Source organism: Stenella coeruleoalba (genome assembly GCF_951394435.1).
Source record: "Stenella coeruleoalba genome assembly, chromosome: 11".
Lineage (NCBI taxonomy): Eukaryota > Metazoa > Chordata > Mammalia > Artiodactyla > Delphinidae > Stenella > Stenella coeruleoalba.
This window is the reverse complement of record NC_137157.1, coordinates 99,470,688-99,497,226: the sequence shown is the minus strand read 5'-3', so window position 1 is coordinate 99,497,226 and position 26,539 is coordinate 99,470,688. Positions and strand designations below refer to the sequence as shown.

The 26,539-nt window shown below is 53.2% G+C and overlaps 2 protein-coding genes and 1 long non-coding RNA gene across 7 annotated transcripts in view; 1 reads left to right on the top strand and 2 right to left on the bottom strand.

Moving 5' to 3' along the window:
• LOC307194347 overlaps nt 1–18,762 on the bottom strand; it is a 117,409-nt gene extending 98,647 nt beyond the window's left edge. For all 4 annotated transcript variants that reach the window (XR_013830550.1, XR_013830551.1, XR_013830552.1 and 1 more), the window contains exons 1-3: nt 18,051–18,762; nt 17,403–17,480; nt 13,134–13,185 (exon numbers count right to left, since the gene is read on the bottom strand). This is a non-coding gene — a long non-coding RNA (uncharacterized lncRNA). The remainder of the gene's footprint in view (nt 1–13,133; nt 13,186–17,402; nt 17,481–18,050) is intronic.
• A 2,120-nt stretch (nt 18,763–20,882) lies between these two features.
• Nucleotides 20,883–21,786, top strand: NINJ2 (ninjurin 2; the record flags this gene model as incomplete). The annotated part of the gene is made up of 2 exons (XM_079937020.1): nt 20,883–21,088; nt 21,620–21,786. The coding sequence occupies exons 1-2, from the start codon at nt 20,935–20,937 to the stop codon at nt 21,784–21,786; spliced, it is 321 nt and encodes a 106-aa protein (XP_079793146.1). The 5' UTR covers nt 20,883–20,934.
• A 3,845-nt stretch (nt 21,787–25,631) lies between these two features.
• The window catches only part of B4GALNT3 (beta-1,4-N-acetyl-galactosaminyltransferase 3), a gene marked incomplete at its 3' end in the record, with an annotated part of 92,685 nt that continues 91,777 nt past the window's right edge, over nt 25,632–26,539 (bottom strand). For both annotated transcript variants that reach the window (XM_079936658.1, XM_079936659.1), the window contains exon 20: nt 25,632–25,740. In XM_079936658.1, the coding sequence (XP_079792784.1) occupies nt 25,632–25,740 (109 nt within the window). The remainder of the gene's footprint in view (nt 25,741–26,539) is intronic.

Genomic DNA, 26,539 nt, shown 5'->3' with positions numbered 1-26,539 from the left:
TCATAGCAACCCTATCAGGAAGGCATTATTGTTATTTTCATTTCACCTGTAAGAAAACTGAGGCACAGAGAGGTTAACTGTCTCGCCCAAGGTCACACAGGTGATAGCACCAGACAGTACTCAAGAGCTCACCACTTCTAACTGCTAACATTTTAGTGTATAGCAGTCCACTTTTTACCTGTGTATGTAAACCATTTTGTTTTATTTCAGAAAATTGGGATCATAGATATACTTAATAGGTGTTGTGTCTTTCTTTGTTCAGGATATAAGTTTGTTATATTTGCCTTTTACTTTTAAGAAGTTCTTCATGTGGCAGAAAAGTTTAACCTTTTGATATCTATTAATTTTTTTCTTTGTGATTTCTGCCATATGAAGTCACAGGTAATTTTTTTTTTAAGGTTTGAAAAAATCCTTCCCCATTAAAGAGTCATTATCTTGTCTTCTGGTTTTATTGTTTCTTTTTTACCTTTAGCAATTTGAGCTATTTGAAATTTATTCGATGAATAATGTATCCCTTTCCCTGGGGTAAGTTTTGATATTTCCTTAAGATCTGTGGACGGATCTGTTTATTTAATAGATGTTATTTTGTAGGGCAAGTCTTCCCTCTTCAGTCTTTTTTTTCTAAGTGTTTGCCTTAATATGTTGCCAAATGAACGATAGAATTGTTACATCAAGCTGGCTGGCAATAAACCTGACAAATTATCTTGAGAAGAGTTGCCATATTTAAGATATTCAGATTTCTAATTTTTTCCATTAAAAAAATCATCTCCTACCATATTTGTAACATCTTTCTCAATTGTCCTTTTGTCTACTTGTATTTTCTGTTTGTTTTGTCTTGATTACACTTACAGAGAATGGTTGATGATACTTTTTCTTTGGCCATGCTGCATAGCTTGCAGGATCTTAGTTCCCCGGCCAGAGACTGAACCTGGGCCACAGCAGTGAAAGCGCCGAGTCCTAACCACTGGACCGCCAGGGAATTCCCAATATACTCTTCTTTCAAAAAACAAAAATCAATCCCAGAGGTTTATATACTAAATCTATTGACACTATGCTCTGTAATGTCACAAATTTCTGGAATCATCTTAATTTTGTTCTTTTTTTCTATTTTCCTTATGTGTGTTTAACTGTTCTTTTCATAACTTTTCTGAGGTGAATTTCAGTTTGCTTATTTTCATCACTTTTTTTTTTTTTTTTTTTTTTTGCGGTACACGGGCCTCTCACTGTTGTGGCCTCTCCCGTTGCGGAGCACAGGCTCCGGACGCGCAGGCTGAGAGGCCATGGCTCACGGGCCCAGCCGCTCCGCGGCATGTGGGATCTTCCCAGACCGGGGCACGAACCCGCGCCCCCTGCAGCAGCAGGCGGACTCTCAACCACCACGCCACGAGGGAAGCCCCATCATTTCTTATACTGGCAGCATTTACCTTTAATACAATTTTGACTACATTCCATAATATGTTCTGATTCTCATAATTAGCTAAGGAGTCTGTAAATGATTTTTGTTTTTAAAGAGAAGGAAGTTTTATTCAGGGAGATACACACTCCGTAGACAGAGTGTGGGCCATCTCGGAAGGCAAGAGAGGCTGTAATGACTTTTTTTAAACAGCATTTTTGGAATATAATTTATATACCATCAAATTCACCTGTTTACAGTGTGCAGTTTAGAGAGCTGTACAACCAGCACCAGAACCTAATTTTAGAACATTTCTGTTAGCCTAAAAGAAACCCTGTACCTGTTGTCACTTACCTCTCACTCCTCCCTCCTCCCGACCTGGCAACTATTGCTCTACTTCCTATCTCAATAGATTTGCCGATTCCAGACATTTCATATAAATGGAAAGATGTAATACGTGGTCTTTTATGTCTGGCTTCTTACACTTAGCATGTTTTCAAGGTTCATCACGTCATGGCCTGTATCAGAACCCCATTCCTTTTCATGGCCAAGTAACATTCCCTTGTATGTACATTCTACATCTGATTTATCTGTTCCCTGACTGATGGACGTCTGGGTTGTTTCTACTACAGCTCTTATGAACACAGTGCTGCTATGAACATTCGTGTACAAGTTCTCATGTGGACAAATGTTTTCATTTCTCTTGGGTGGACATCTAGGAGTGGAATTGCTGGGTTATATGGTAGCTCTCTGTTTAGGCTTTGGAGAACCGCCAAGCAGTCCGAAGTGGTTCCACCATTTTACATTCCCACGAGCAGTGTGAGCTCCGGTTTCTGCACAGCCTCATCAACGGTTGGTATTTCAATCATTTTTATTGTAGCCGTTCTAGTGGGTGTGAATGGTGTCTCATTGATTTGCAGTGATAACTTATGATGACTAATTATGTTGAGCATCTTTTCATGTGCTTATCAGCTGTTCATGTAGCTTTTAAAGAAAACGGCCATTTGAAATTAGGGTTTTTGTCTTCTTATTTATTGGGTTATAAGAGTTCTTTATATATTCTGGATATTAATCCCTTATCGGATATATGATTTGTAAATATTTTCTCCCATTCCGTGAGTTCTCTTTTCATTTCCTTGATGGTGTCATTTGAAACAAACAAAGTTTTTAATGCTTCATTTATGTATTTATTTATTTATTTTGGCCACGCTGCGAGGCATTTGGGATCTTAGTTCCCCGACCAGGCATTGAACCCATGCCCCCTGCGGTGGAAGCACGGAGTCCTAACCACTGGACCACCAGGGAATTCCCAAAAGTTTTTAATTTTGATGAAGTCCAATGAATTTTTCTCTTATCACTTATGTTTTTGGTGTCGTTTCTATAAAAAACACCTTCTAACCCAAGGTCACAAAGATTTACTCCTGTATTTTCTTCTAAGTGTTTTACAGTTTTAATTCTTTAATTTAGGTCTATATTCTATTTTGAGTTAATTTCTGTATATGATGTGAGACCAGGGTCCAAGTTCAGCCTTTTGCATATAAATATCCAGTTGAGGTGTGCTCTAAGTGTAAAACACACACGGAATTGTACAGACTTAGAATTACTAACATGCTTAGAGGCATAAAGAAGAAGATTAAAAGGATAGAGGAAGAACACAGACTATCAAAATAAACTTGAAATATTAACAAACTAACAAAATAGAGTTTCTAGAAATGGTGAAAAAAGCCAAAAAGCTGAATACCTCCAGCAATGATAGTAATTATCATTGGTAGTAACATCTCTGGTATGATTCCACAGGTACTGCACTATTTTACATGTATTTTCCCTTTTCATCTGCACAGCAGTCCAGTGAGGTAGGGACAATTATTTGTCCCCATCTTCAGGAAACTAAGGCTCAGGGAACCCAGCTTGTCCAAGGTCACCAGGCGGGCAAGTAGGAAAGCCAGGCCTGACCCCACTCTGAGTTCAAAGTCCACATTTTTATCTGTTATAGATTCTTGCAAGAACGCAACAAGAATGCAAACAAGATATGCATTTTGGCTACAGCCTGGCCTAGATTTTAGACAGTTGGAGGGATGAGTAGAGCAGGAGGAGTGAGGGGTGACTTGGCCAAAATGGGGGGGTCTCTCTGCTCAAAACTGCCAGCTTATTTCACAGAGCGCACCTGCCGTTAGCTGGTTCCGGCTCTCAGAAAGCTCTCGCGTTAACATGACGCCCAGGCCCTGCCCCCACGAAGCCTGGCAGCGCCCCCAGCCCGGCCGCACCATGAGATAAGACACGAGGAGGGACCTGGGGAAAGAGGCCAGCCTGGTGACGCCCGACTGCTCCCTCCGTGACGTCCGTCCACAGCAGACACCATCCCTCCAGGGACTCAGGGCTCAGCCCAGAGCCCTCTGGTTTAAGACCAGCTCTACGGAGCTCTGATAAGCGCTGCCCTTCCAGAGGCTTCTGCAAACAGAATTGCCCCCGACCCTCTGGCCAAGGCAGCAGATGAGCCAGCCTTCAGTCCTGGGCAGGGGGTTCTCCGCAGCTGCGGCTGGGAGAGAGCAGGGACCGTTGCATCAGGAGAGTCAGCCCTCACACGGCTGACGTGTGCGGGGGTGGCGTGGTGAACGTGCAGGGCCGTTTCTGCCCCAGCGGAGTGCTGTCAGCAGGCAGGAGGTGAGGGGTGACGCTGCAGGGAGTTGTGAAATCTAGGCGCAGTGCCGCTGGTACCTTGCTGAGGGCTGGGGCCCCATCAGCCTGCAGGACGTAAAGCTGCCTCTGCTGTTGGTTCACAAAAACCATGGGAAGGAGCGGGGCCCTGACATCCAGGCAAGAGCCAGAGGACCCGGGGACCATCACGCCTCCCCCATGATCTGGGTCGCGACGCACAATTTGCCGCCTGATCGGAAGTGGTGCTGCCCTGGGTGGTGGGGACTCCGAGATGCCCCGGCGCGGTGACCCTGCTAGACCGCTGTCCTCGGCACCAGGCAGATAGGCGCCCCTCGCTTGCTGCAGAGCCGCGCTCCTGCAAAGCCGTTCATGAGCTGAATCCTATAGGGCTGCACTGCTGCAGGCAAGATTCCAGACTGCGGGTTCAACCAGAAGCCCAGGGGTCATCCTTACCCCTCCCTTTCCCACACCCTCCGCCTCCATCATTCAGCAGCTCCCCGCATTCCACTTCCATTCCCGCCGCCCCGCCCTGTCTCCTGGCCTCCTGACTCTGCCCTCCCATCCAACCTGGTGCTGCCTTTGTGGTGATCCCTCTAAAATGTAAGGAGGGCTTCCCTGGTGGCGCAGTGGTTAGAATCTGCCTGCCAATGCAGGGGGACACGAGTTCGAGCCCTGGTCCGGGAAGATCCCACATGCCGCGGAGTAACTAAGCCCATGCGCCACAACTACTGAGCCTGTGTGCCGCAACTACTGAAGCCCACGCGCCTAGAGCCGGCACACCGCAACCAACAGTAGCCCCCGCTCGCCGCAACTAGAGAGAGTCTGTGCGCAGCAACGAAGACCCAACGCAGCCAAAAGTAAAAAACAAATTAATTAATTGAAAAATAAAATGTAAGGCTATCACTTCTCACTGCTCCCCGGGGCTCCAGGATAAAGTCTGAGGACCTTATGGGACCGCCCAGCCTGCCCCACACGCCCGCACCTCTCCTGCCTCACCTACAACCTGCCATCTTGCATCCACGCCCAAGCTTGGGTCCTGAGCTTGGGCCCGCTGCTCCCTCCCTGAGATTCTGGCTCCTCCTCCACCCCAGGAGAACTAAGCCTGGAACACGCTTCTCCCCGCCCTGGCACCTTCCAGGCCTGAGGGCTCCCCCTAGATCTTCCATCTGTCTCCGCCAGTAGAGAAGAAGTTCCCTGAGGGCAGGAGCTGTGTTCCTCAGTCTCTGCAGCCCCAACATCTAGCATCAGTGCCCGGGACTCAGCCGGGGTACCTGGAACCTGCTTATAGAATAAATGAATATCCAGGAGAGGGTGTTGTTCTGCTATTTATTTATTGTATTCTTAATCTTCATTATGTTTTTCCTGATTATAAAAGAAGGATGTGCAGGTATTCTATTGCTCCTTCCCCTTTTATTGAGGAGCTACTGGAGGCTCCATAGTCAGGCAGAGAAAAGAAAAACGAGTGAATTCACCACCCTGAAAGTATGTTGTCTACAAAGTAATAAGCATTTATTGAGTACCTGCTGTGTTCATAGCTTAGACCCTAAGTTCTGTGTTGGACATAATGCCGCTGATTCCACAGAGCTCACTTGCACTCAAACTTAAGCAGAAATGCAACAATAAGTTACACACTTATTAAGACAGAATTTAGAAATTTTAAGTAAGATTCAGTCATCAACACCAGGTTAAGCTCCTGTAGATACCCTTGGAATGCCCACAGTTTGCATTTAATGTCTGGCATTGGAATCGTAAAGGAATGAGGTTTTCATATTTTACTGTTTTTAGCACACCTAGGTCAAATCTTTACTGTACCCTACAATTAGTTATTTCAACCATTTTTTTCATCAACCACTTTTTACTCTATAATAACTATAGTTGCCTTGCCTAGTTGTTACCTATTTTCTCTGTGCTCATCTAAAATAAAGCATGACAGACAAAAAAAAAAAAAAGACGTGTTAGTTGTCAAAAATTGAAATTGAGAAAATATATAATTTAGAAAGGGAAAGTCCTTACTGTGAGATAAATTCCTTCCATATTTTATACTATGCTTACACTAATGCACAGTAGTATAAAATAGATACTCTGCATATTTCGCTTAGTTTTTACCAATATAAGATCATATCTTGGACTTCCCTGGTGGTCCAGTGGGTAAGACTCCGCGCTCCCAATGCAGGAGACCTGGGTTCGACCCCTGGTAGGGGAAGTTCCGCACGCCATTTGGTGCAGCCAGAAAAATAAATAAAATAAATAATAAAGATCATATCTTGGGCTTCCCTGGTGGCGCAGTGGTTGAGAGTCCGCCTGCCAATGCAGGGGACACGGGTTCGTGCCCCAGTCTGGGAAGATCCCACTTGCCGCAGAGCGACTAGGCCCGTGAGCCATGGCCGCTGAGCCTGCGCGTCCGGAGCCTGTGCTCCGCAACGGGACAGACCACAGCAGTGAGAGGCCTGCATACCGCAAAAAAAAAAAAAAAAAGATCATAACTTATAAACAGCTCATATAGCCCAATATCAAAAAAACAACCCAATCAAAAAATGGGCAGAAGATCTAAACAGACATTTCTCCAAAGAAGACATACAGGTGGCCAACAGGCACATGAAAAGATGCTCAACATCACTATTTATTAGAAAAATGCAAATCAAAACTACAATGAGGTATTACCTCATACCTGTTAGAATGGCCATCATCAAAAAGACAAGAAATAACAAGTGTTGGTGAGAATGTGGAGAAAAAAGAACCCTCCAACGCTGGTGGAAATGTAAGTTGGTGCAGCCACTATGGAAAACAGTATGGAGCTTCCTTAAAAAACTAAAAATAGAGCTACCATATGACCCAGCAATCCCACTCCTGGGCATATATCCAGAAAAGAGGAAAACTCTAATTTGAGAAGATAGACGCACCCCAATGTTCATAGCAGCACTATTTACAATAGCCAAGACATGGAAGCAACCTAAATGTCCATCAACAGATGACTGGATAAAGAAGATGTGGTATATAGGTGTACACACACACACACACACACACACACACACACACACACACACACACACACACGATACAGCTATTTGTGATTATTCTTCAGTGCTCGTTTGTCCATATTCTCTATTTTTCTATTGGTTCTCTTTAAAGACCTCTGTGTAAAGCAGGGAAATCAGTCCTTTGCCCTACGTGTTGCAATTTTTCCTCACTTGTCTTTGTCCTCTGACATTTGACGTTGTGTGGCAGTGTGGCGAGTGGCTACGGCACAGAATCTGAAGGCAGACGGCTAGGTAATCCTCGTTGGTCTCTAATTTACCAGCTCGGTGACCAAGATTCAGTTACTGAACCTCGGGTTCACGGGCTTTTATGAGAATGAAATGAGTTAAACGTGTAGAAAGGGTCCGGCACAGAGCTTAGCATGAAAAAGTGCTATGGGGGTATATGCTGCTGTTGTTACTATCTTGTATTCAAATAGCTTTCATTTTTATGCAAAATCAAATTCACTGATCCTTTACGAGTTCTGGATTCCACATCATGCTTAGAAAGACTTTCCTCAGTCTAAGGTTAGAAAACTAGCCACCAAGCGCGCCATTTAAAGGAGTCTGTGGGGAGTCCATTTGCAGAATGGATCTCCCCTCCCCAGCCCTCCCCCACTGTGCTCCTTCTAAGTTAATTCGGGATGGTTTTAAAGGGGAGGACTGCCTGTGTTTCCAACATGTGCAAGGACCAGGGAAGGTAGAAGGCACAGTGCTTTGGGAAATGGATGACAGTAGCTGCCGTTTCACGTCTAAAGGGTGGGCCTGGGCAGGTCACCCCTGCTTCATTAACTAAACCACTTCTGCTTGTCCATAAGTGGCAGCCTCATGCCAAGTTTCTGACCCTAAAGGAATTCATAGTCCAACATGAGAACAGACTAGTCATCAGGCGGAAGGTGTCACTGAAGGCCTGAAGGCCTCGTGGGGCGAAAGCATCCCTGATGGGAGGAGACTCACAGGTTGGCGGCAAGGAGGGGTGCAGAGGACGTTCCCAACACAGGGACAGGATGTCCCATCAAGACTCTGCAGACACGCCAGACCCTCCCGCTGCCTGTGCCCGCGGCCCCGGGGTGTGGTGCTGGAAGGAGGTGGTGAGGTGGAGACCAGCCAGAGGCCAGAGCAAGGAGCCGAGACTAAGACAGGAAATCTGGCTTCTCTCTCAGTTCCAGGACTTAACTTGTCAGATGGTCTTAAGGAAGTGACTTCACTCCTCTGTGCTCATTCGCTCATCCTTAAAATGCAGCCTCAGCTTGTGTCCTTAGGCCGTGCAAGTTCTACACGATGACACATGCGCAAACATTCTGTCCTGTGCAACGTAAACATCTGAGGTCCTCGGGCACTTTCTGCTGCTAACCGGTGACTGCAGCTGTTCCTGCCTGGGGGCTTCACTGTGGGTTAGGCCGCTGCTTTCCCTGGGGCTCCGCCCTGCTCCCTGAAGTGGGGCAGCTTCGCAGGGACCCAGGCCTCCATGTTTGCACCCCTTCCTGGTCGCCTGCGCCTCCACCCGACTCTCCTAGTCCTGCTGTTGACCCAGATCAGGGTTCTACTCCGGCACCCTTTAACCCTGACACAGCTCCCACACGTGAAGGGGCTGAGCCTCCTCCCCTGACAGGTTTCGGTAGCAGGTTAGAAACTGCCCGCAGGCACTTCTGGCCTTGTTTTCCTCAGACGCTAGTGTGGGCCCTCTCCATCCCCGGCAATTCCACCATCTGCTCAAATTAAGGGTGAAAGGGCAGCGAGCATCCGGACCTCAACTCCTCTCCACACCGCTAGAGCCCAGCCAACAGCGTCCTCCAGTGGGCGGCAGGGGTTGCCTCAGGAGAGCAGAGTCCTGGAGGTCTGAAGACCACTGCGGAGGGCAGCCCCTGAGCCTGGCACCCACAGTCCAACGCGTAGGGCTCCTTTGCGGGAAGGGCACTTGGTGGGAGTTCAGGAACCTGGGTTCCTGTTTCAGCACTGCCTGGTCATGTGACCTTGGACGGGTCCCTTGCCTTCTCTGGTTCTCAGTTTCCTCTTTGGTAAAAAAGAGGGTCGGGCACAGGGCTGAAACTGATGCCCTGCTGGCAAACAGAAATGTGCACGGTTGGTTTGGGGCTGAACACCTTAAAGTGAGGCCGGCATTTCCCATGAGAAGAATTTCCTGCCACTTCCACCATGGAAGGCATCTGTGTTTGTGTTCTTTGCTGCTCCCCAGTCCTGGCACTTGGGAAAGGAGCTAGGAGCCTCTGGCCTTTCTGGCACCATTATTTAAGAGAGGCAGAAAATGCCACTGGCCACCAACAGGAAGAGCTAAGTACAGAACCAGATCCGGCAGGTTATCTCACCTCTGGAGGCCAACCTTAACCCAAGATGCAGTGAAGAGTCACTGCGTTTCCCAAGGGCAGTGGTCCTCTTGGTGACAGAAATCCTTAAACCTTTTCCCTGCACTTACTAGCAGACTGGGCTGGCTTCAAGGGGCCTGCTCAGAAGGGTCAGCACTGAGAAAGGGCCCGTGCTTGGTTTAATGCCATTAGCATCTTAAAATTCTTCATACTTTTTTTTTCTTTTTTTTTTTTTCCGCTGCCATGCGGGATGCAGGATCTTAGTTCCTCGACCAGGGATCAAACCCGTGCCCCCTGGATTGGGAACGTGAAGTCTTAACCACTGGACCACCAGGGTAGTCCCTCCTAATATAGTTTGAACTAGGGGCCCTCAGGTTCGTTTTGTACTGGACCTGCAAAGTATTATATGAACACCCACTTTGAAACTTTCACCAGTGTCTCCATTAGGGTACTGGTTCCCAAGGCAGGACTCTGATCTCCAGAGGAAGGACATCCTGAAGGACTCTTCTAGTCCCTCAAGATGAGCTGAGATGGCATACAAGCCCACAAATTCTCCTCCAACCTCCCCAAGTGGGTGGTCTCCTGTTTCCCACTTCAGCTGTCTCTCTCACAAGGCACCCACCTCTTTCTGTAACCCATCCCAGACTCCTCACCTCCGGGCTGTGCCCTCTGTATTCTGACTTCCTCAAAACAGAGGATGCTCGATAAACGTCTGTCGACTGAGGAAAGCAAACAGAGCTATCTTCTCAGAACAGGGTGCAGGGCAGTGCACACAGTGGGTGCTCAATCAATGCTGCTGACTCATGCACAGAGCAGGCTGGGGCACTGCGCCACATGGCCGTGCCTGTCCTCAGTCAAGGCATCACACGGACCATCATTCTCTCCCCTTCCGACCTGGTGAGGAAGGAAGGACAGGCCAGGGTTTCCTGGTGTGGAGGTGGAAGGACTATTCCCTACCCACCCCTGGGGTTCCAGTGCCAAAATGCCCTGCAGGAAATGGTATTAAGAACCCCCGACACTTGCAAAGCCCTTTAAAGTTTAAAACCCGCTTTCATTAACTTTCTCCTCAAACTGTCTTGCAAGTCAAGATGAATACTCCAAATACCAACTGTGGGTTGTTGTTCTAACATTTTTTCTTTCACTGAGTATATTCCTGGAGGAAAAATTAGGAAATGCAGTTAAAGCCCAGAGAACAAGGACACCTCAAATCCTAGGGCCTAGAGATGACACTGTTAACATTTTAGTCCATATCTCATGAGATTTATCTCCGTACGTAATATATACCTTTCAAAACAGGATAACGCTGTCACTGCTTTGTAATCTTACTATTCCCAGTTTTACAGGAGGCTAACAGAGGTCGCAGGTCATACAGCTGCTAGGGGTAGTGCTGGGGCCTGACTCTGGTGTCCTGACTCTGATGCTGGTGTCTGTATCCCTGAACCCGGCTGCTACTCAGACTCCACAGGGGCCGGAGGGGCTGATGGCCATGGGAACGGAGCCCCAGCCAAGAAGGGTTTGCTCGGACTGGGCTTCAGGGAGAACACCCCGAAACTGCCTGGGTGTCCCCCAGCTCAGCGCGGGCAGGGCCAGGCCAGGCCCGGTGGCTCAGAGTTCCCACCTCTGCAAATCTGGACTTTGCCTGGCAGTAAACAGTCACAGGGATACGGGGTCAGCTGTCAGGCAGGGGCCCAGAGGGAGCAGGTGTCAGGTGGCAGGATCGGGCCACACAGCAGTGACCCTAGAGAGCAACTGGATATCTGTTGGTGGCCTTGGAGGGCTTGTCTGTTTGTATTTTTAGAAAAAGTGAGGGCACAGCAGTGACCCAGCAACTGCCTCGCTGCCTGGGCAACACGCTGGGCAGTGGAAAGGGGCTTCCAGCCTGAGTCCAGGCTGGTGGCTAAGGGCAGGACCGGCCGCCTCCCTTCCTTCTTTCCCTCCCCCCTCCCTCCCTCCTTCCTGAGCTCACACTACTAGCCAAATACTGAGTTAGGCACTAGAGGAAAGATTTCCTCAGGGCCCTGGCCTTCCACGAAGGTGGCAAAAGAACGAGAGCTGACCAGAGGCTTACAGAACAATAGTGGTCAAGAGCGAGAGCTCTGGCCTCAGACGGACCCAGGTTTAAATCTTGACTCCCCTGTCTCTAGCTGTGTGACCTCAGGCAAGTTGCTTAATCTCTCTGAACCTGCATTTCCCCTCTTAAGGTCTATGAGAAGCAAATGAGATAGTGCATAAACACACTTAGAAGAAGGCCTGGAACCTGGTAAGGGCTGGATAAACGCAGCTATGGAAAGAGAGGCTGTACCTTTGGAAGCATTCTGGAGCTCGGGCTGCCCAGCAGCGTCAGCCATCACGGCTGGATCATTCCAGAGGATGCCGTGGGGCTTGGCTGAGAACGGGCCTGGGGCCTTCACGGCCCTTCAGCCAAGGGTCTGGCAGCCTGGCAGCGGCTCACCCCTTCCACCACACGCTAGCCCCTCACAGTGAAGGAGGGGCCGGCATCCTCTCGTTTTGCCAAAGAGGAGGCTGGGAAGCAGTGGGGTTGTGGGAGCTGCCCGAGGTCACCAGGGAAAGAAACGGCCGCCGGCTCCCAGCCCAGGGCCACCCGTCTGCTGACCTTCATCTCCCCCAGACCCTGGCCCACGACACCAGAGCTGCCTCTCAGGGTGCAGGAGTTGGGGCGGGAAGAGGTGTCTGCTGGGCCTGGCGGGAGAGCGGGTGACTCCTGGGGCTGCGGGGGGTGGCGGCAGCAATCCTGGCAGGCAGGCTCTGGGCCGAGAGGGCATCTGACTCAGGGCTGGCCGACCCTGAGGGCTGTTTGCACCTGGCTTTGCTATCTGGGACCCAGTGCCCTGGGGACGCCTCACCATCTTGATCCCACCCGCCCGGAGCTGCAGCTGGACTTCTTCCGGTGAGAACAACAGCATACCCCATCCTCTCTGCCTGCCTGTCTATGCCTGGCCCCTGGCAGCGCCAACCCCAGGGACAACGGACACACATGCACACACACATGCACACACGTGCAAACGCGCTGAGGCTGTGATGCGGCACGGAGGGCCGCGTCAGGAGTGGACGCGCCTATGGAAGACAGGCCCTTTCCTGCACCCACAGAGGGCTCCGTGTAAGAGGTCCAGCCAGGGAGCACAGCTCACAGTGGTCCTCCCTCCTCAGCCCCTGGTGAATGAATACAGGGAGCCATCGTTGGCTCGTCAGGCTAGGTGCCGGGCTCTGCATACAGCCATGAGCAAGACGGATAAAGTCCTTGTTTCCGCAAAGCTTATCTACTGGGGTGGGACTGAAAAGGTCTTTTTATCTCCCTTATGCTTCCCCTTTTATGCACTTGATGCTCTACTAATCCTTGTCATTTTAGGGGATTAGGCGAACAGGGGTGTCGGGAAGGCGGCGATCTCGTGGTATCCTCGCTGCCCAGCACATGCTAGGAGCGGAGAACACATAGGATGTTGGCAGGTCTGCGCACGGCTGGGTGGGGTGGGAAATTCACCACCTTCCCTTTTCCCATCTCCGTGACAGATGTGATCTCCCGATGAGGTGTGCTCCCGTGGACTGAAGCCAGGGACTGTCGGCACAACGCTCACTGCTTCTCATTCTAATTGCCCGAGGTTCCAAGGAAGTAACGCTCGCCTTTTGCAAACACATCCTCTCGTGGGAACATACAAAACTCACACGCACCGTCGCGTGGAATGTTGATATTTTGCTTTACGATGAATTGTTCCGAGAGTCGTTTTCACTTACCCGTGTGTAGGCTTCCTATCTGGACACAGGTTCCGCCGCAAAATCTAAGGTTCTACAAAACCAAGGAAGGCTCAGTAAATGTTTGAGTGAAGACATGAAGAGGGTCTAAGGATAAACGTGACAGGACCTGTAAACAGGCACGCGGTGGGCATGACCCGGCACTGGGGACGGGAGCTGCTGGCATGTGTGGCTGGGGCCAAACGAATAAATTGGTTTTATTCACCATTCAGTGGGGAGGTCTGGAGAGATGCCCTCTGCATCCTTCAGGGTCCACCTCTGAGGGGTTTCAGGACCTACGCTTCCAGGGACTAAAGACTGTAGTGGTTAAGGACACAGGCTCTTTGGAACTTCCCTGGTGGTCCAGTGGTTAAGACTCTGTGCTTCCACTGCGGGGGGTTCAGGTTTGATCCCTGGTTGGGGAACTAAGATCCTATATACTGTGTGGCACGGCCAGAAAAAAAAAAAAAAACACAGGCTCCAGAGCCTGCCTGGGTTCAAATCCCAACTCTACTTTCAACAGCTGGGTGATCCCAGGCAAAAGTACTGAACTGTTCTAAGCCTTGACCTTCTCATCTGTAAAACAGGTGTTGTTAAAAGAACTCAGTGACAGTCAATGGAAGTGTCTAGCACGGAGCTTAGAAGATGGTAAGCATGTGAGGCGCTGGTGACGAGCTCAGTGTGGCAGTGCAATGTAGACCAATGGCCCTCACACTTGAGGTGCATCAGACTCCCCTGAAGGCTTGTTAAAACACAGAGGGCTGGGTACCACCCCGAGTTTCTGATTCAGCAGGTCTAGGGTAGAATCTGAGAATCTGCATTTCCAACAAGTTCCCAGGTGATGCTGCAGTTGCTGCTTTAGGGACCATACTTTGAGAACCACTGGTCTAGAGAAGGGAGAACTCAGGTGTAGGACTTGGGAGCTGGGACCATCCCGCAGTGTCTGGTGACTTTGGGCAGTTAATCTCTTTGAGCCTCGATGTCTTTCCTTGTAAAATGGGACTCTTAATATCCACTTCACAGGAATTCCCTGGCGGTCCAGCGGTTAGGACTCTGGGCTTTCACTGCTGAGGGCCCGGGTTCAATTCCTGGTCGGGGAACTAAGATCCTGCAAGTTTCTCAGTGTGGCCAAAAAAACCCCCAAATAAACAAAAAAACCAACTTCATGGGGTCATGCCTGGCATACAGCATTCTCAGTATTTAGCTCAGTTTGTTGGCCCTTGAAGGATGGGTAGGATCACCATGAGCAGAGATGGGTCAGGCGGGCCTGCGGGATGCTGCTGAGAACCCCAAAGCCCGGAGCAAAGTGCCGGATGGATCTGGAAGCCCCAGAGCAATGTGCTAATTCGGAAAGAACTCGTTTTCCAATTCTATGGAAGTTTCTATGTGGCAAATCCACAATTAACTTTGGACCCTGACCCAGATGGCTGACAAGGTGACCTAAGAAAAAGGAAGCAGCCCCACGGGGTTCCTATCACAGGCTCCGCGCCTTCCCGACCCTGCCTGCCCGCTCTGCTCCCGCGTGTCCACGGCCCCCTTTTGTCAGAGAGAAAGCCTGTCACCTCTGGACTCACAGGGGGATCAAAATCCCTGGGGCCCCTGGCCAGGCCGGGCTGCCCCAGGGCCCACGCAACCGTGTGCACCTGGGGCAGGGCTGGCGCCTTGCAAGACTGCGCCCAGGGCTCAGAGGAGATTTCTGGGCCAGTTTGGTGTTATGACGGCAACAGCACGCAGACACCCCATCCGCGGTGGATCAGAGCCTGTTGACGTTTAAGGGCGAGACCCATCGCTCTTGGCACGGGAACACTGCAGGCCGAGTGCCTCAGGGGTCCGGGCCTTGGCAGGCTTTGGCCTGAAGACCAGTGGCAGCAGCCAGCCTGAGTCACTGGTTCCGAGGCAGGATACCCGGGGAAAAAGGGCTCTCCCTGGACCAGGGGCACAGATTCACTGTCCAAACAGCACGCTCCTCACCCAGCAGTCCTTGGGCCTAAAATCCCACCCTCAGAGATCCATTGTTTGGTCTTTTTCAAAATAACTCTTTGAAGTAACTCTTTCATATAAAAAATTCAATGCTGTGCTCGTTTACTGGGCATTCAATGTGGGCAAATCACTGAGCCTGGCACCGTGGAGACCCAGGAATACGGAAGACGGATTCCCCACAGGAAAGCAGGTGGCTGGAGGGGCCACCTGGAGGGCTCCGAACACAGCCCAGGGTCTAGAAGGGAGGGCCGGCCTCCCAGGGGGCACGGGGAAGAAAGGCCTTTAGTCCTGGAGGGGGCAGGAGCAGGTGGAAGGCTGGCGTGTGTTCAGGGAACAGTGAGTCAGGCGGTACGGCCCCGTAAGGAGGGTGAGCCCTCAGCCCCTCCAGGGAGGGCAGAGGAGCAGGACACCAGCCGGAGACGCAGGTGGAAGCCAGCTGGGGGGGTCTGCACAGCAGGGACCGTGGGGACCCAGTGTAGGTGGCCTTGTCTGAGAATTTCCCTCCCTGGGAGATGGGAGGGAGCTTGAAGGGGAGCGTCCCCCAGGTGACAGGCGAGGAGACAGGTTCCCGGATGGGTAGAGAAGGGTTTCAAAGACCAGGGGTGCTGCTGAGAAGACAAACCTTCGGAATGTGGGCTGGGTCGGGCTGAGTCAGCACCTAGTACTTAAATGCCTCTAGGCCCACAGGTGGGAGTGTGGTCCTGCGTAGGAGAGTTTTCTCTCTCACCTCATCCTCGTTCTAAGGTTTCACAGCTTTCACAGCACATTCACCCACATCACCTCGCTGATCTTTTTAACAGCACTTTGGACTAAACAGGGCATATTATTCCCATTTCACACATGGAGAAGCTAAGGCCTAGGTGAGCTGAAGTTATAAATTCTGCTTTATAGGAACCACTGGGCTTTTGGGGTGCATATTCGTTTCTGTTTTATTTATTTATTTACTATTTATTTTTAGATAGTTCAAACATTTACATGAGTCAAAATTCAAAATGTCCGGATGAAAGCTTCTCTGTCAACCCTACTCTTCCAGCTGCCCGGGTCACCTCTTACCAGTTTGAACTCAAGCCTTTTGACTATGGGGGTAGGGTCCTTTCTGCCGCAGTGGGGCAGGGGCTCAGGACACAGCCCCCCTGTAGATTCAGGAAAGCCCAACGTAAGTGCCACCCCAGGAGGGGTGTTATACCTCCTCTGACAAGTATCCATTTGGTCTTCTTTCATCTGAGGCCACATAAGTCTATCTTTAGAGCCTAAACTCCTTGAAGGCAGGGAGTCTATCTTCAACTTCTGGGAGGTCATAGAGTAGGGGTTAAAATTAGAGGCTCTGGCATATAGAGAACTGGGATAAAAACTGTGCTGTGGGACAAGTTACTCAGGCTCTCTGAGGCTCTGTTTTTCAGCTACGATAAGGATGCCCTCACCAACTTCACGGGGCTGTGTGGGGACTGGATAAGATGACTTACGTCCCGTGTTTAGCTGTGTGTCAGGCACAAGGTCTGTGATCTGTAACTGGGAACTGCCATCGTTCCCAGTGTTCTGGGGCCCGCGTGTGTCTGCAGCATGACAGACCCGGGCACCCTTTCACACTTAATCCTGACAGAGAATCAGGGATCTCAGGCAAGTCGGCACAGTAGGTCCCTCAAATCCATGTATCTGAACCAATCGCTCGCTCTTCCTGGGCTGGGATCTGCCCTTCCCGTTTGTGAAACCAGCCCTCCAAAGGCTGGCTCTTCACTGTCTCCTTTCAGGTGGTTTTTCTGGGGAGTCGGGCATTTTGACAGAGGGGCCGACAGCCCACGGCTCCTCTGGGCCTATTTTGTCTAATGCCCTGAGTCTGAGCTGATACACGGGGAAGCTGCCATATGGCTTTTCTCAGGGCTGACAGGAATGACTCACTGGAGGGTCACCCCTGCCCTGGAGCTGCCGAGGGCAAGTGACTCATGGCCTCTGCCTCTCGGAAGCCATGTCCTCGGCCCCTGAGACTACAGGCAGAGGAGGGGGCTTCCCCGCTCCTAGATCGCTCTGGGTTGGAAGGGAGCCAAGACATCATTTATCCCACCTCCCTCATCTCGCAGATAAGAAAGGGAACCTGGTGGTGGGAACAGGCACACAGCCAGCTGGTTGCAGGAGCAGGATTTGTACCTGCCTTGACTTCTGTGGTTCCCTCTGGGCTGCGGCAGATCCCCACCCCTGGGCCTTCCAACCACAGCGCCCTCACTCCTGCCTCGGGCTCCAGGTCCTAAACACTCTGAGCAGTGGATCCCGTGGCTTTTTGGTAGGACAGTTACTTACCCCTTTGGAAGAACATCCCTGGAATCTTGTTTCCAAGAAAGGGCAGAATGATCTGTTGGAGCTGGTGTTCCCACGGACCTTAGGGTCAATAAACAATATAAAATTGTGTTTACTTTTCTCTTAAAAAGAGGCATTCCTTTCCCATCCAACTCAAGTTTTGTCAAGAAACAAAAATATAGGCCAGCAAGGATTAAGGGATAAATAATCGTCTGGCAGAACAATGGAGCAATCCATGACTTCAAGGGATGGAATCCACACCAGCCTTGGGAGCTGGGACTTGGCAAGCAAGCCAGAGCCCGGGAACAGGGACGGAGGGCAGGGCGAGGAAAAGGGAGGGAAACGGCTGTGCTGGGGCAGGGCCAGGCGGGGGACGACTCGGGGGACCCGGGGAGGGGTCTGTGGTGTCATCCCACCCCATCTCCAAACCCAGGTGCTCTTGCCGCCCAGAACCCCGGAGCCCGGACTTCCTATCAGCAGGGCCCTGCCTAGGCGCTCAGCTGCCGCGGGTGGGCAGGTTGAGGGGCGCGCGCATCTCCAGCAGGGGTTCGTCTCAGGCTTGGCGCCCCGCTGTCCTGGAGGAACAGTGCAGGGCGGGGGTGGGGGCCTGAGACGTAGACACAGAGGGTCAGGGGTCACGGCAAGACGCACTTCAGACGGGAAGAGTACGAGGCTCGGAGTTCTCTTTGCTTTGGGGAGGAGCCCGCTCACTCGGCCTCCAGAAAGGGATCTCCCCGGTTTGTGGATGTGGAAACTGAGGCCCAAACTGGGAGGCCCAGAGCCGGGGGTCCCGGCCGCCAGCCCCCGGCCCACGCCCGGAGGAGTCAGACGACGACAGGGGTCTGGGGAGGCCCGCGCCCACCGCGCCCGCGCGCTCCGCAGACCCCCGGGCGCAAGGGGCGGACCCCGCGGAGCCGCCGGTAGTCCCGGGTGGGAAGGCGCCGGGTGGGGAGGGCGCGGGCGGAGGAACTGAAGTGACTCAGGCCGGTTCTCAGGCCGGGCCTTTGTTCCCGGGACGCCGACCTTAAAGGGCCAGCGCCCGAGGCAGAAGCGCGCCCGGCGGCCTCCCCCCGCCCCCGCCCCCGCCCCCACTCCCACTCCTCCTGGGGTCGCTCCTGGGCTCCGGGCTCTTGGCAGAAAGTGGGGCGTCCTGCAGGATTCAGGGGTTCATCCAATCGAATCCTCAGGCCATAAGGGAGGGCCCTCAGGTCATTTCAATCATCCCTCTGCCTCAGGGCAGGGCTGCACCTAAAGTGGCTCAGGGGGATTAAGAAAACCCTTTTCCTGCTTTTTAAAGATACTGCCACGGGGCGACCCCTTTCTAGGCAGCGTCTCCCAGGGTCTCCCAGCCATCTGTCTTCTAACCAAGTCCCCACCCTGCAAGGTGACCCACCCACGCAGGCCCCAATATCAGGACTGGATCATTTGCACCCTCATTTGACACGCTTGGTGGGTTTTAGGCCGGCCTGTGCAGACCTGTGAACAGGCTCCCGTCCCGGGCCTCCGCGGGGTCCAGGTTTCACACCAGTCCTGTCCTGTCCGAGGATCCCTCGCCGCTCCACCCCCCAACGCCGCGCTGCTGGTACCAAAGTTGCTCCTCCGGGCCCTGAGCGCCACCACGCGGACACGGGAGAACGGTGCCCTGGGGGACTTAGAGGGGCCCCTGAGAGCTTCCTGCCACCACTCTCAGTTATAAAGCAGCCTGAACTGGCGCAAATCAAAATAAAAGCAGGCCCTAAATTAAAGAGGAGAGGATGAGGCCTGTCCCCTCCTGTGCTCCCGGGAACCCACATCCTCTGTGAAGCGATGGCCCTGAGATCACTTAACAACCAACGCCCATCAGGTCTATTAAAACCTAGGAACAGCCGTCGTTGCTGAGGCTCTGGAAGACCTGTGCCCGTGATACCCACCTCTGCTACCCCTGCTCAAAAACAAAACAACGAAACACCGCTAGAGGTTGGGATTTATGGTTACGCCCACTGTTCATATGCAACTTTTCAGAGAAGGGGGTCTCTCCCTGAAGCTTTCTTAGTAATTTCACAGTTTATCAGATCTTGGACTTAGAGCCGGGTTGGGAAGGAGGAGAAAGTGCAAAGCTCGTCACTATGGGCAAACTGGAGGTGGGGGGTGGGGGGGAACAGCGGCAAAGAAGCCCCAGCTCACAGCTGTGCCCGGCAGAGGCCTCTGCGTCGTGGAGAGAGCCGGGGGCTGCCCCGTGGACTCATTCTCCTTGTGAGGGCATTTTATACCCAGAACAAAGATTTACCAGGTAAGCTAGGACCACAGGCTGTAGCCTCAGGGCCGACAGGGACAGTGTGGGCTTCGTGGGGTATTGGCCTTGGGATCCCTGGCCCTAACCAACCAGGCCAGCCAGCTCCAGACAAGCCCAGAATCCAAAAGGGGCAACCAGAGCTCTCTGAGACCTGCCCCATCCAACCACCCGCGCACCCGCCTGCTCAACAGACATCCCATCCAGGCTGTAGCATCTCCGAGACCCCCCTTCCTCTCCTTTCTCACCCCCATTCTCCTTCATTTCCTTGACAGCCTGACCCTAAATCAAGACCATAACCTTTCAACGGGTCTCCCTGTCTCTGGGCCCTCATGAGCCGCTGCATCCCAGGCGCCATATACTAAATGAATCTCCCTAAAACCTACCCAGGTTCTCTTGAGTGACGGCAGGGTTGCCTACACCATCCAGTCTGAATTTCTTGGTCCAGCGCAGAGGCCCACACCACAGGCACTGCATCGTGACTCTCTCTTTTAGAGTGAGTGACTTCTCAAGAAGAAGAGCTTCGTTTTAATATTTCAAAATCAAATCAAATGTAAATTATGCTTCAATAAATTCTCACCGAAAAGTAATACAAAAACAAACGAAGAGCCTTTGGCCAGTATGTTTTGCTGTGTGCGTGCGTGTGGGCACACAGACGTGTGCCCGAGCAGGGCTGCGGCTCCAGAGCTCCCCGCGAGGGCCGGGTGGGACCCACAGGCAGCTCCTGTTCCATTTGTGAAGCTCTGCACCCCACCTCGGGGCCGCATCGTTCTGGAAGAAGAGGTGCCTTTTCCTTCTCCAGCCAGGCCTCAGAGCTGAGACGCTTTCCTCTTGGAGGAAAAGAGCCGCCCAAGGCCAGGCCTGGCCCAGGTAAGATGGCGAATAAAATGAGGACTGCTCGTTTACAAGCAGCCCAGGCTCCTCCCTTTCGATGTGTGAAGGTGTGAGGCAGAGTGACCCTCCATGAAATAGAAATTACAACACAGCATCATTTCCAAGTTCAAACGCACATAAGGGTTTTCTAGCCCACCTCTTTATTCTCTCAGACCACAGCACCGAGAAGGGGGTTACCTGCCCTCGTTTCCCACCTGGTGAGGGGAGACCTTTAAAACGCCACTCCTCTTCCCAGCCTCTCAACCACTTTCCTTCCGGAGCCTCCCAGGTAAGCCTGTGTTTTGTCCCCTACAGCCTGGGAACGCCAGCCCCAGGAGGAGCCCACCCATCAACCTGAACCACTATGCCACCGAGAAGAGCGTGGCAGAGAGCATGCTGGACGTGGCCCTCTTTGTGTCTAACGCCACGCAGCTGAAAGCGGTGCTGAAGCAGGGGCCGTCCCCTCATCACTACACCACCCTCGTCACCCTCATCAGCATCTCTCTGCTTCTGCAGGTGGTCATTGGAATCCTCCTCATGGTCATTGGTGAGGAGCCCAGGCCTAGAGTTGGCCTCGGGGTGGGGGGGTGCCCCCCCCGGTGGGAAGAAAAGCCTAAGTGCCTCCCTGTCACACCCTGCATTTGCACAGGCCACCTTCTCAGCCATAAGCTGCTGTTAGCCCTGTGCACCTTCAAATGCCCAAGTAACAACCACACAGTGCAGGCAGGCACCCTGTCCCACCTCCTGGTATCCCATCTAGTGGCCACTCCATAATACCTGCTGAATGACTATGCTCACTAACTCATAGCAGCGTGCCTTTGAGCCTCTTGTGCGAGCGTGCATCCCTACCCTTAGAAGACCCAGTATAACTTTGCAAATCCCGGCTCTATTGAGTACCGCATGGATAGCCCACACTGGTCAGTTGGGGAGAAAGCAGCTCAGCACAATGGCTGCCACCTCCCTTGATCTCTGAGGGACCAGACTTTCTCTGGACTCTAGCAGCTGTGGTGGGGGAAGCTCCAGGCTGTGGCCACCGCCCCCCCGCAGACACTTACCTGCCACTCCCCCTTCTCCACAGCTCGACTGAACCTCAACGAGGTAGAAAAGCAGTGGCGACTAAACCAGCTCAACAATGCAGCCGCCACCTTGGTCTCCATCACCGTCGTCATCAACGTCTTCATCAAGGCCTTCGGGGCACATAAGACTGGGTTCCTGTCTGCCAGGACCTCAAGGACCCCTCTCTGAACACAGCCTAGAAGGCAGGTGAGGGAGGATGGGAGGTCCCCAGGTGGCGCTTCTCACCTCTGGGGCTTTGGGCTGGGAGAGAGAGAGCCTTGCCAAGCAAAAGGGGAAGACCTGGGGCAGGGACGGGCTCTTGGAGAAGAGCTTGGCTTGGGACTCCCCAAGGTCCCCTTGTGCTCTCTCTTCTTAGGCTGGGCTTCTCTCCAGCCTGGGCTGGATGGAGGCTGTGGTTAGTGGGGGGAAGAGGGAGATGTGGGTTTTCTCTTTGGCACTGTCCAGCAGCCCCTACAGCTCCAATCGTGGTCCACGGGCCAGCAGCGTCAACAAAACCACTGGGAACTGGCCGGCAGTGCAGAGCCTCAGGCCCCGCTTCAGATTCAGATCTGAACCCATACCTGCGTCCTGAGAAGCCTGCCAGGGCAATCGTGGGACACTTAAGCCTGAGGCACTGGTCTGACCTGCCCTCCTCACCATCTCTCTGCTTCCCTACAGGTTCTGGGCCGGCCACTGCTTCCTGCTCTCTCCCCCGCTGATCTGCCAGGCTGATGGGCACAGTCCACAGCCCCTGGGAGAGCTCCTGGAAGGGCAACGTAGATACCCTTGCTTCCTACCCTCGGCCCTGGAACAAAGATGGGCCCTTTTATTAGCTTAAGTGAACTCATCTCGGCCTGGTGTCCTGAGCTCGGACTGGGGTACCACCCACCTTCCTCCTGGCAGCATCTCCTGTACCTAAGGCATGCATACCGAAGGCTGGGCCTGCCCAGCTTAAGGGCTTTGGTTCTGACCCCACCCCATTCCTCCGCTCTGCTCCAGGCCTGTTTTCCCTTTCTGTGGGATGGAATGATTTCTCTTTATAAAGGTTTCTGCAAATCCACTGTGAGTCAGTTTTTACGTCTTCAGTTGGGGAGGCTCGAGCACCCGGGCTGCTCTCTCCGTGTCCTAGAAACGGCTCAAAGGAGCAAGCCCTAGCCCGGAGGGGGAAGAGGCTTTTAAGTCATTCCCTCTCCTCTGGGTCCTGCTGAGTCAAATTTCCTGGCCTAGTGCCTTGGGCTAATTACCATCTGCTGCATCAGTGGCAGACGAGTCATTTCTGGATTGGTGTGTGTACGCATGGTGCTTTTTGAGAACCTACTATAGGCTGCCCCAGCTTTCATAGCAGCATCTTCTCTTGGGCATGAGTTTAAGGAATACAAACTAATTTTGATCTCTGCCTAGACCAAATATGACTAGGACAGTACCTTTGTACCTGTAAAGCAGCAACAGGGCACCCCCAGCTCAAACAGAAATGACTTTTAGATTGTCTGCTCTTTTATTTTTATTTATTTATTTTCACATTTTATTTATTTATTTGGCCGCGTCGGGTCTTAGTTGCGGCACGCAGGATCTTCATTGCGGCGCGCGGGCTGCTCTCTAGTTGTGGCACGCGGGCTCCAGAGCCCGTGGGCTCACTAGTTGCAGCATGTGGGCTTAGTTGCCCCGTGGCATGTGGGATCTTAGTTCCCGACCAGGGATCGAACCCACGTCCCCTGCGTTGCAAGGTGGAGTCTTAACCACTGGACCACCCAGGAAGTCCCTATCTGCTCTTTTAGAATGAGCCACACCTCAGTTTCTCTCCACTGTTTACCCAGCCATCCTGTGTCCACCATCCTTTCTCAACTGAAACCACCAACCTCCATGAATCTAGTGCTCAGAAAATGCTCCTCAGACAGGAACCAGGTACGCCCCTTCAAGTAAACCACAGCCCAGGGAGGGTTGACCCCAGCCCCCAGGCGGTGAAGGGTGGAGGGTCCCTGGCACATCCGTCAGAGGCTTGACAGCTGCAGGACGGCGACGTGAACCCTGGGCCCACCCCTCTCCCACCCTGATGGGCCAGAGGAAAACACAAGAGCGTTTTGTTTTCTGAGAAGATGCTGTATTCAATGCTTTCCCTCCCCCCACCCTACACATTTCCCTACAGAGTAGGGGCCATGCCAGGCCCTCTCCATTAAGGCAGGCGGTGTGGAGGTAACAAACATCAAACACAAGGCACTGGCTGGGGCGGGGGGGTGACGGATCAGGCAGGGGAGGCTGGGCGGGCTCCCGTCATCAGGAGGGCTGAAGCGGGAGGGCTGTCTGGGTAGCTTCGGACCTTGCAGGGCGATGCCCAGGGATACAAGCAGCCCCAGAAAGAAAGCTGGCACCGCAGCCAGCCAACTGCAGCGCTCGCCTACTCCCTACAGCCCTTTTCCCAAGGCACGGAGCCTGAGCAGGGACCATAAAAAGCCACGGCCTGAGGGCAGATATGGCCTCCGTAAACCACAGTCTATGAATTGAAAAGTCTGTGTCCTTCCTGATTTCTTAAGAGGGAGGCAGGGATTCTCTTCAACCTCCAGAAGGTTCTCGGGGGGCTCCATTCTCCCATACGCCAAGTTCATGCTCTTGGTGAATGCGGGGCCCACCAAGTGGACCCAAGTAGACTTGGACTCCGCCACAGCACAGAGCCTGGGCCCAGCTGACTGGCCCCCTGGGCCCTGCTGCAGCTCCCCCTACGCCCTTCCTCACAGACACTGGGCTTCGAGATGCAGCGGCCGATGACCGTTGGTGAATCAGAGTAGCGGCAGAGGCAGCAGTAGTAGAAAAATCCCCAGCCATGAAGGCGTCTGGGATCATTAGTGCAAGATAAGTCTGTGATCGTAGGTGACAGACAGGGTGCCCCAGACTACGAAGGTCAAGGGCTGTGTTCCCTGAAACGGCTTCACTTTTCATCCTCCGGCCCTGCTCCCTTCCACGTGAGGAAGTAGTTCAGAGCGATCCCCTCACCTCCCCAGACCTTCCCCCCGGGTCCCTGTTCCCTAGTTCCGGGTGTCTTCCTCCTCGTCTTCCCCACCGGGCCGGCCTGGGGCCCTCTCTGCAGGAGGGAGCTGGGCTGTGAGGACTCAAGCTGCCCACTTCCCTTCTCATCCCTTCCCGCTGGATCCCACCCCTCCTCTCATCCTCTCCCGGCCCTGCTTCACATGGTCCCCAAGGCCCAGCTCACAGGCCGCTGGGACAGAAAGGGGCTTCTCGTCCCTGCCTTCCCCACCTTGCCCATGATACACGGCCTATTCACCCAACACCAGGGGGCCAGGAGCCCCCTGCCCATCGGTTCCCCGGCTCCCAACCCCCCGTGGCACCGGGAAGAGGATGCCAGTCTGGAGTTAGTGCCGCCTGGAGGGTAAGGTTAATGCCCTAATTGGTGGCCAGCTGTCGGGTGGCCACCTGGGAGAGATACGCGTGTCCTGGAGCCACACGCCTGTGGGAGAGCTGAGAACGACTCCACGTGAGGCCAGCTCCTCGGTTACCAATCAGCTGTTGGTCAAGGACCGAGCGACGCACCTGTGGGTCTGAGGTATGCGGGGGGCCCCCTAAATGCACGACTCTGCCCCCTCACAGTCAATGCTGGATCTGGACAGGTACAGTTTTGGTTTTCTGTTAAAAAAATAAAAACCCCAATAAAATACGTCCAATAGGAGAGCTTCCCAGTCCACTGCCCCCTGAGGGGCCCAGGGTGGACGCTGGAAGGCACCTCCCGGTCAGGGTGGTGTCGCCCAGGTAGGGCTTTCCTTCCTCAACCCGGTTCCGCGGCCCGTCCCAGGAGCTGTCCCGTCTCTTTCCCATCTTCTGGCCCCGGAGGCCCAGAGGTGGGGAGAGGCCTTGGCCTCCTCCCATGGAGGACGGCTGCCGGCGCAGGGGGTGTCGGCTCGGAGGCCCCTCGGGCCCAGCGCGGCCCCTGCTCCCCTCCCTCCTTCCCTCCGGCAGCAAGCGGGCACTGGCCAGGCCACCGTGGTGCAGGGGCCGGAAGCGGTGGGTCCAGCGGGCCACCCCCGGGGTTACGGCGTCTTCATCTGGCGGCGGTTCCACATGCCTCGCTTGGAATGGAAGTGATGGAAGAAATTCCGGAGGGAGAGACGCTCCACTTCCAGGCCTGCTTGGAGGATCCTGGGTGGGAAGGGGCGGGATGAGCAACAGGTGCACAGAGGCGGGGGTGGAGAGGGGGGCCCCCCGAGGAGCCTGCCTTCCACGTCTCCGCCAGGCCCTGTCCCTGTCACCCTCTGGCTACTCCCCACGGGGCAGGGGAGCGGGTGGGGCAAGCAAAGAGAGCCAAAGGGCCTGGGCTGGAAGCCCAGCTCCGGACCTATGAGGCACGGCATCTTTCAGAGCCTCTCCCTCTACAAAGGATAGCGATGGGCTGGGTACTGCGAGGGTGAGGCCAGGACCAGTGATGATGGAGGCGGGGGTCGGGGGTGGAGGGTGGAGGCCACAGAGCAGACCTCGCCCATCCCTCCCCGCCCCCTTTCCATATACATGGCCTGTTGGGAGGCCTGAGCTTCCAGCAGGTGGAAATAACTGGAATTTGGAGCCGTTTCTCTCTCCTCAGGCTTCAGAGGAGGCAGGGAGGTCCAGAACGGGTCGAGGTCTGCCTCTTCGCAGCGGTGGGGGTGACACCAGCCTAGGCTTCTGTCCACCTTGGGGTCTGACTGACAGAGCTTTACGGGAGCTGCGTTATCTAATACAAGCTCCCTCACCCTCCCTCCTTTGCACCTTAAATTCCCTTAGTTTTGTCACCTTCCCTCGTGCCTGCTCTCTAGGGAAAAAACAAACAGACCAGGTTGTTAAGCCTCCAACAGTCACAGCTGTGAGATTTGGGGCAAGTTGTTAACTTCTCCCCAAGGCTCAGTTTTCTCATCTGGAGAACGGAGACAATCACACCTACCTCACAGAGGTCTGGGGCGCAATA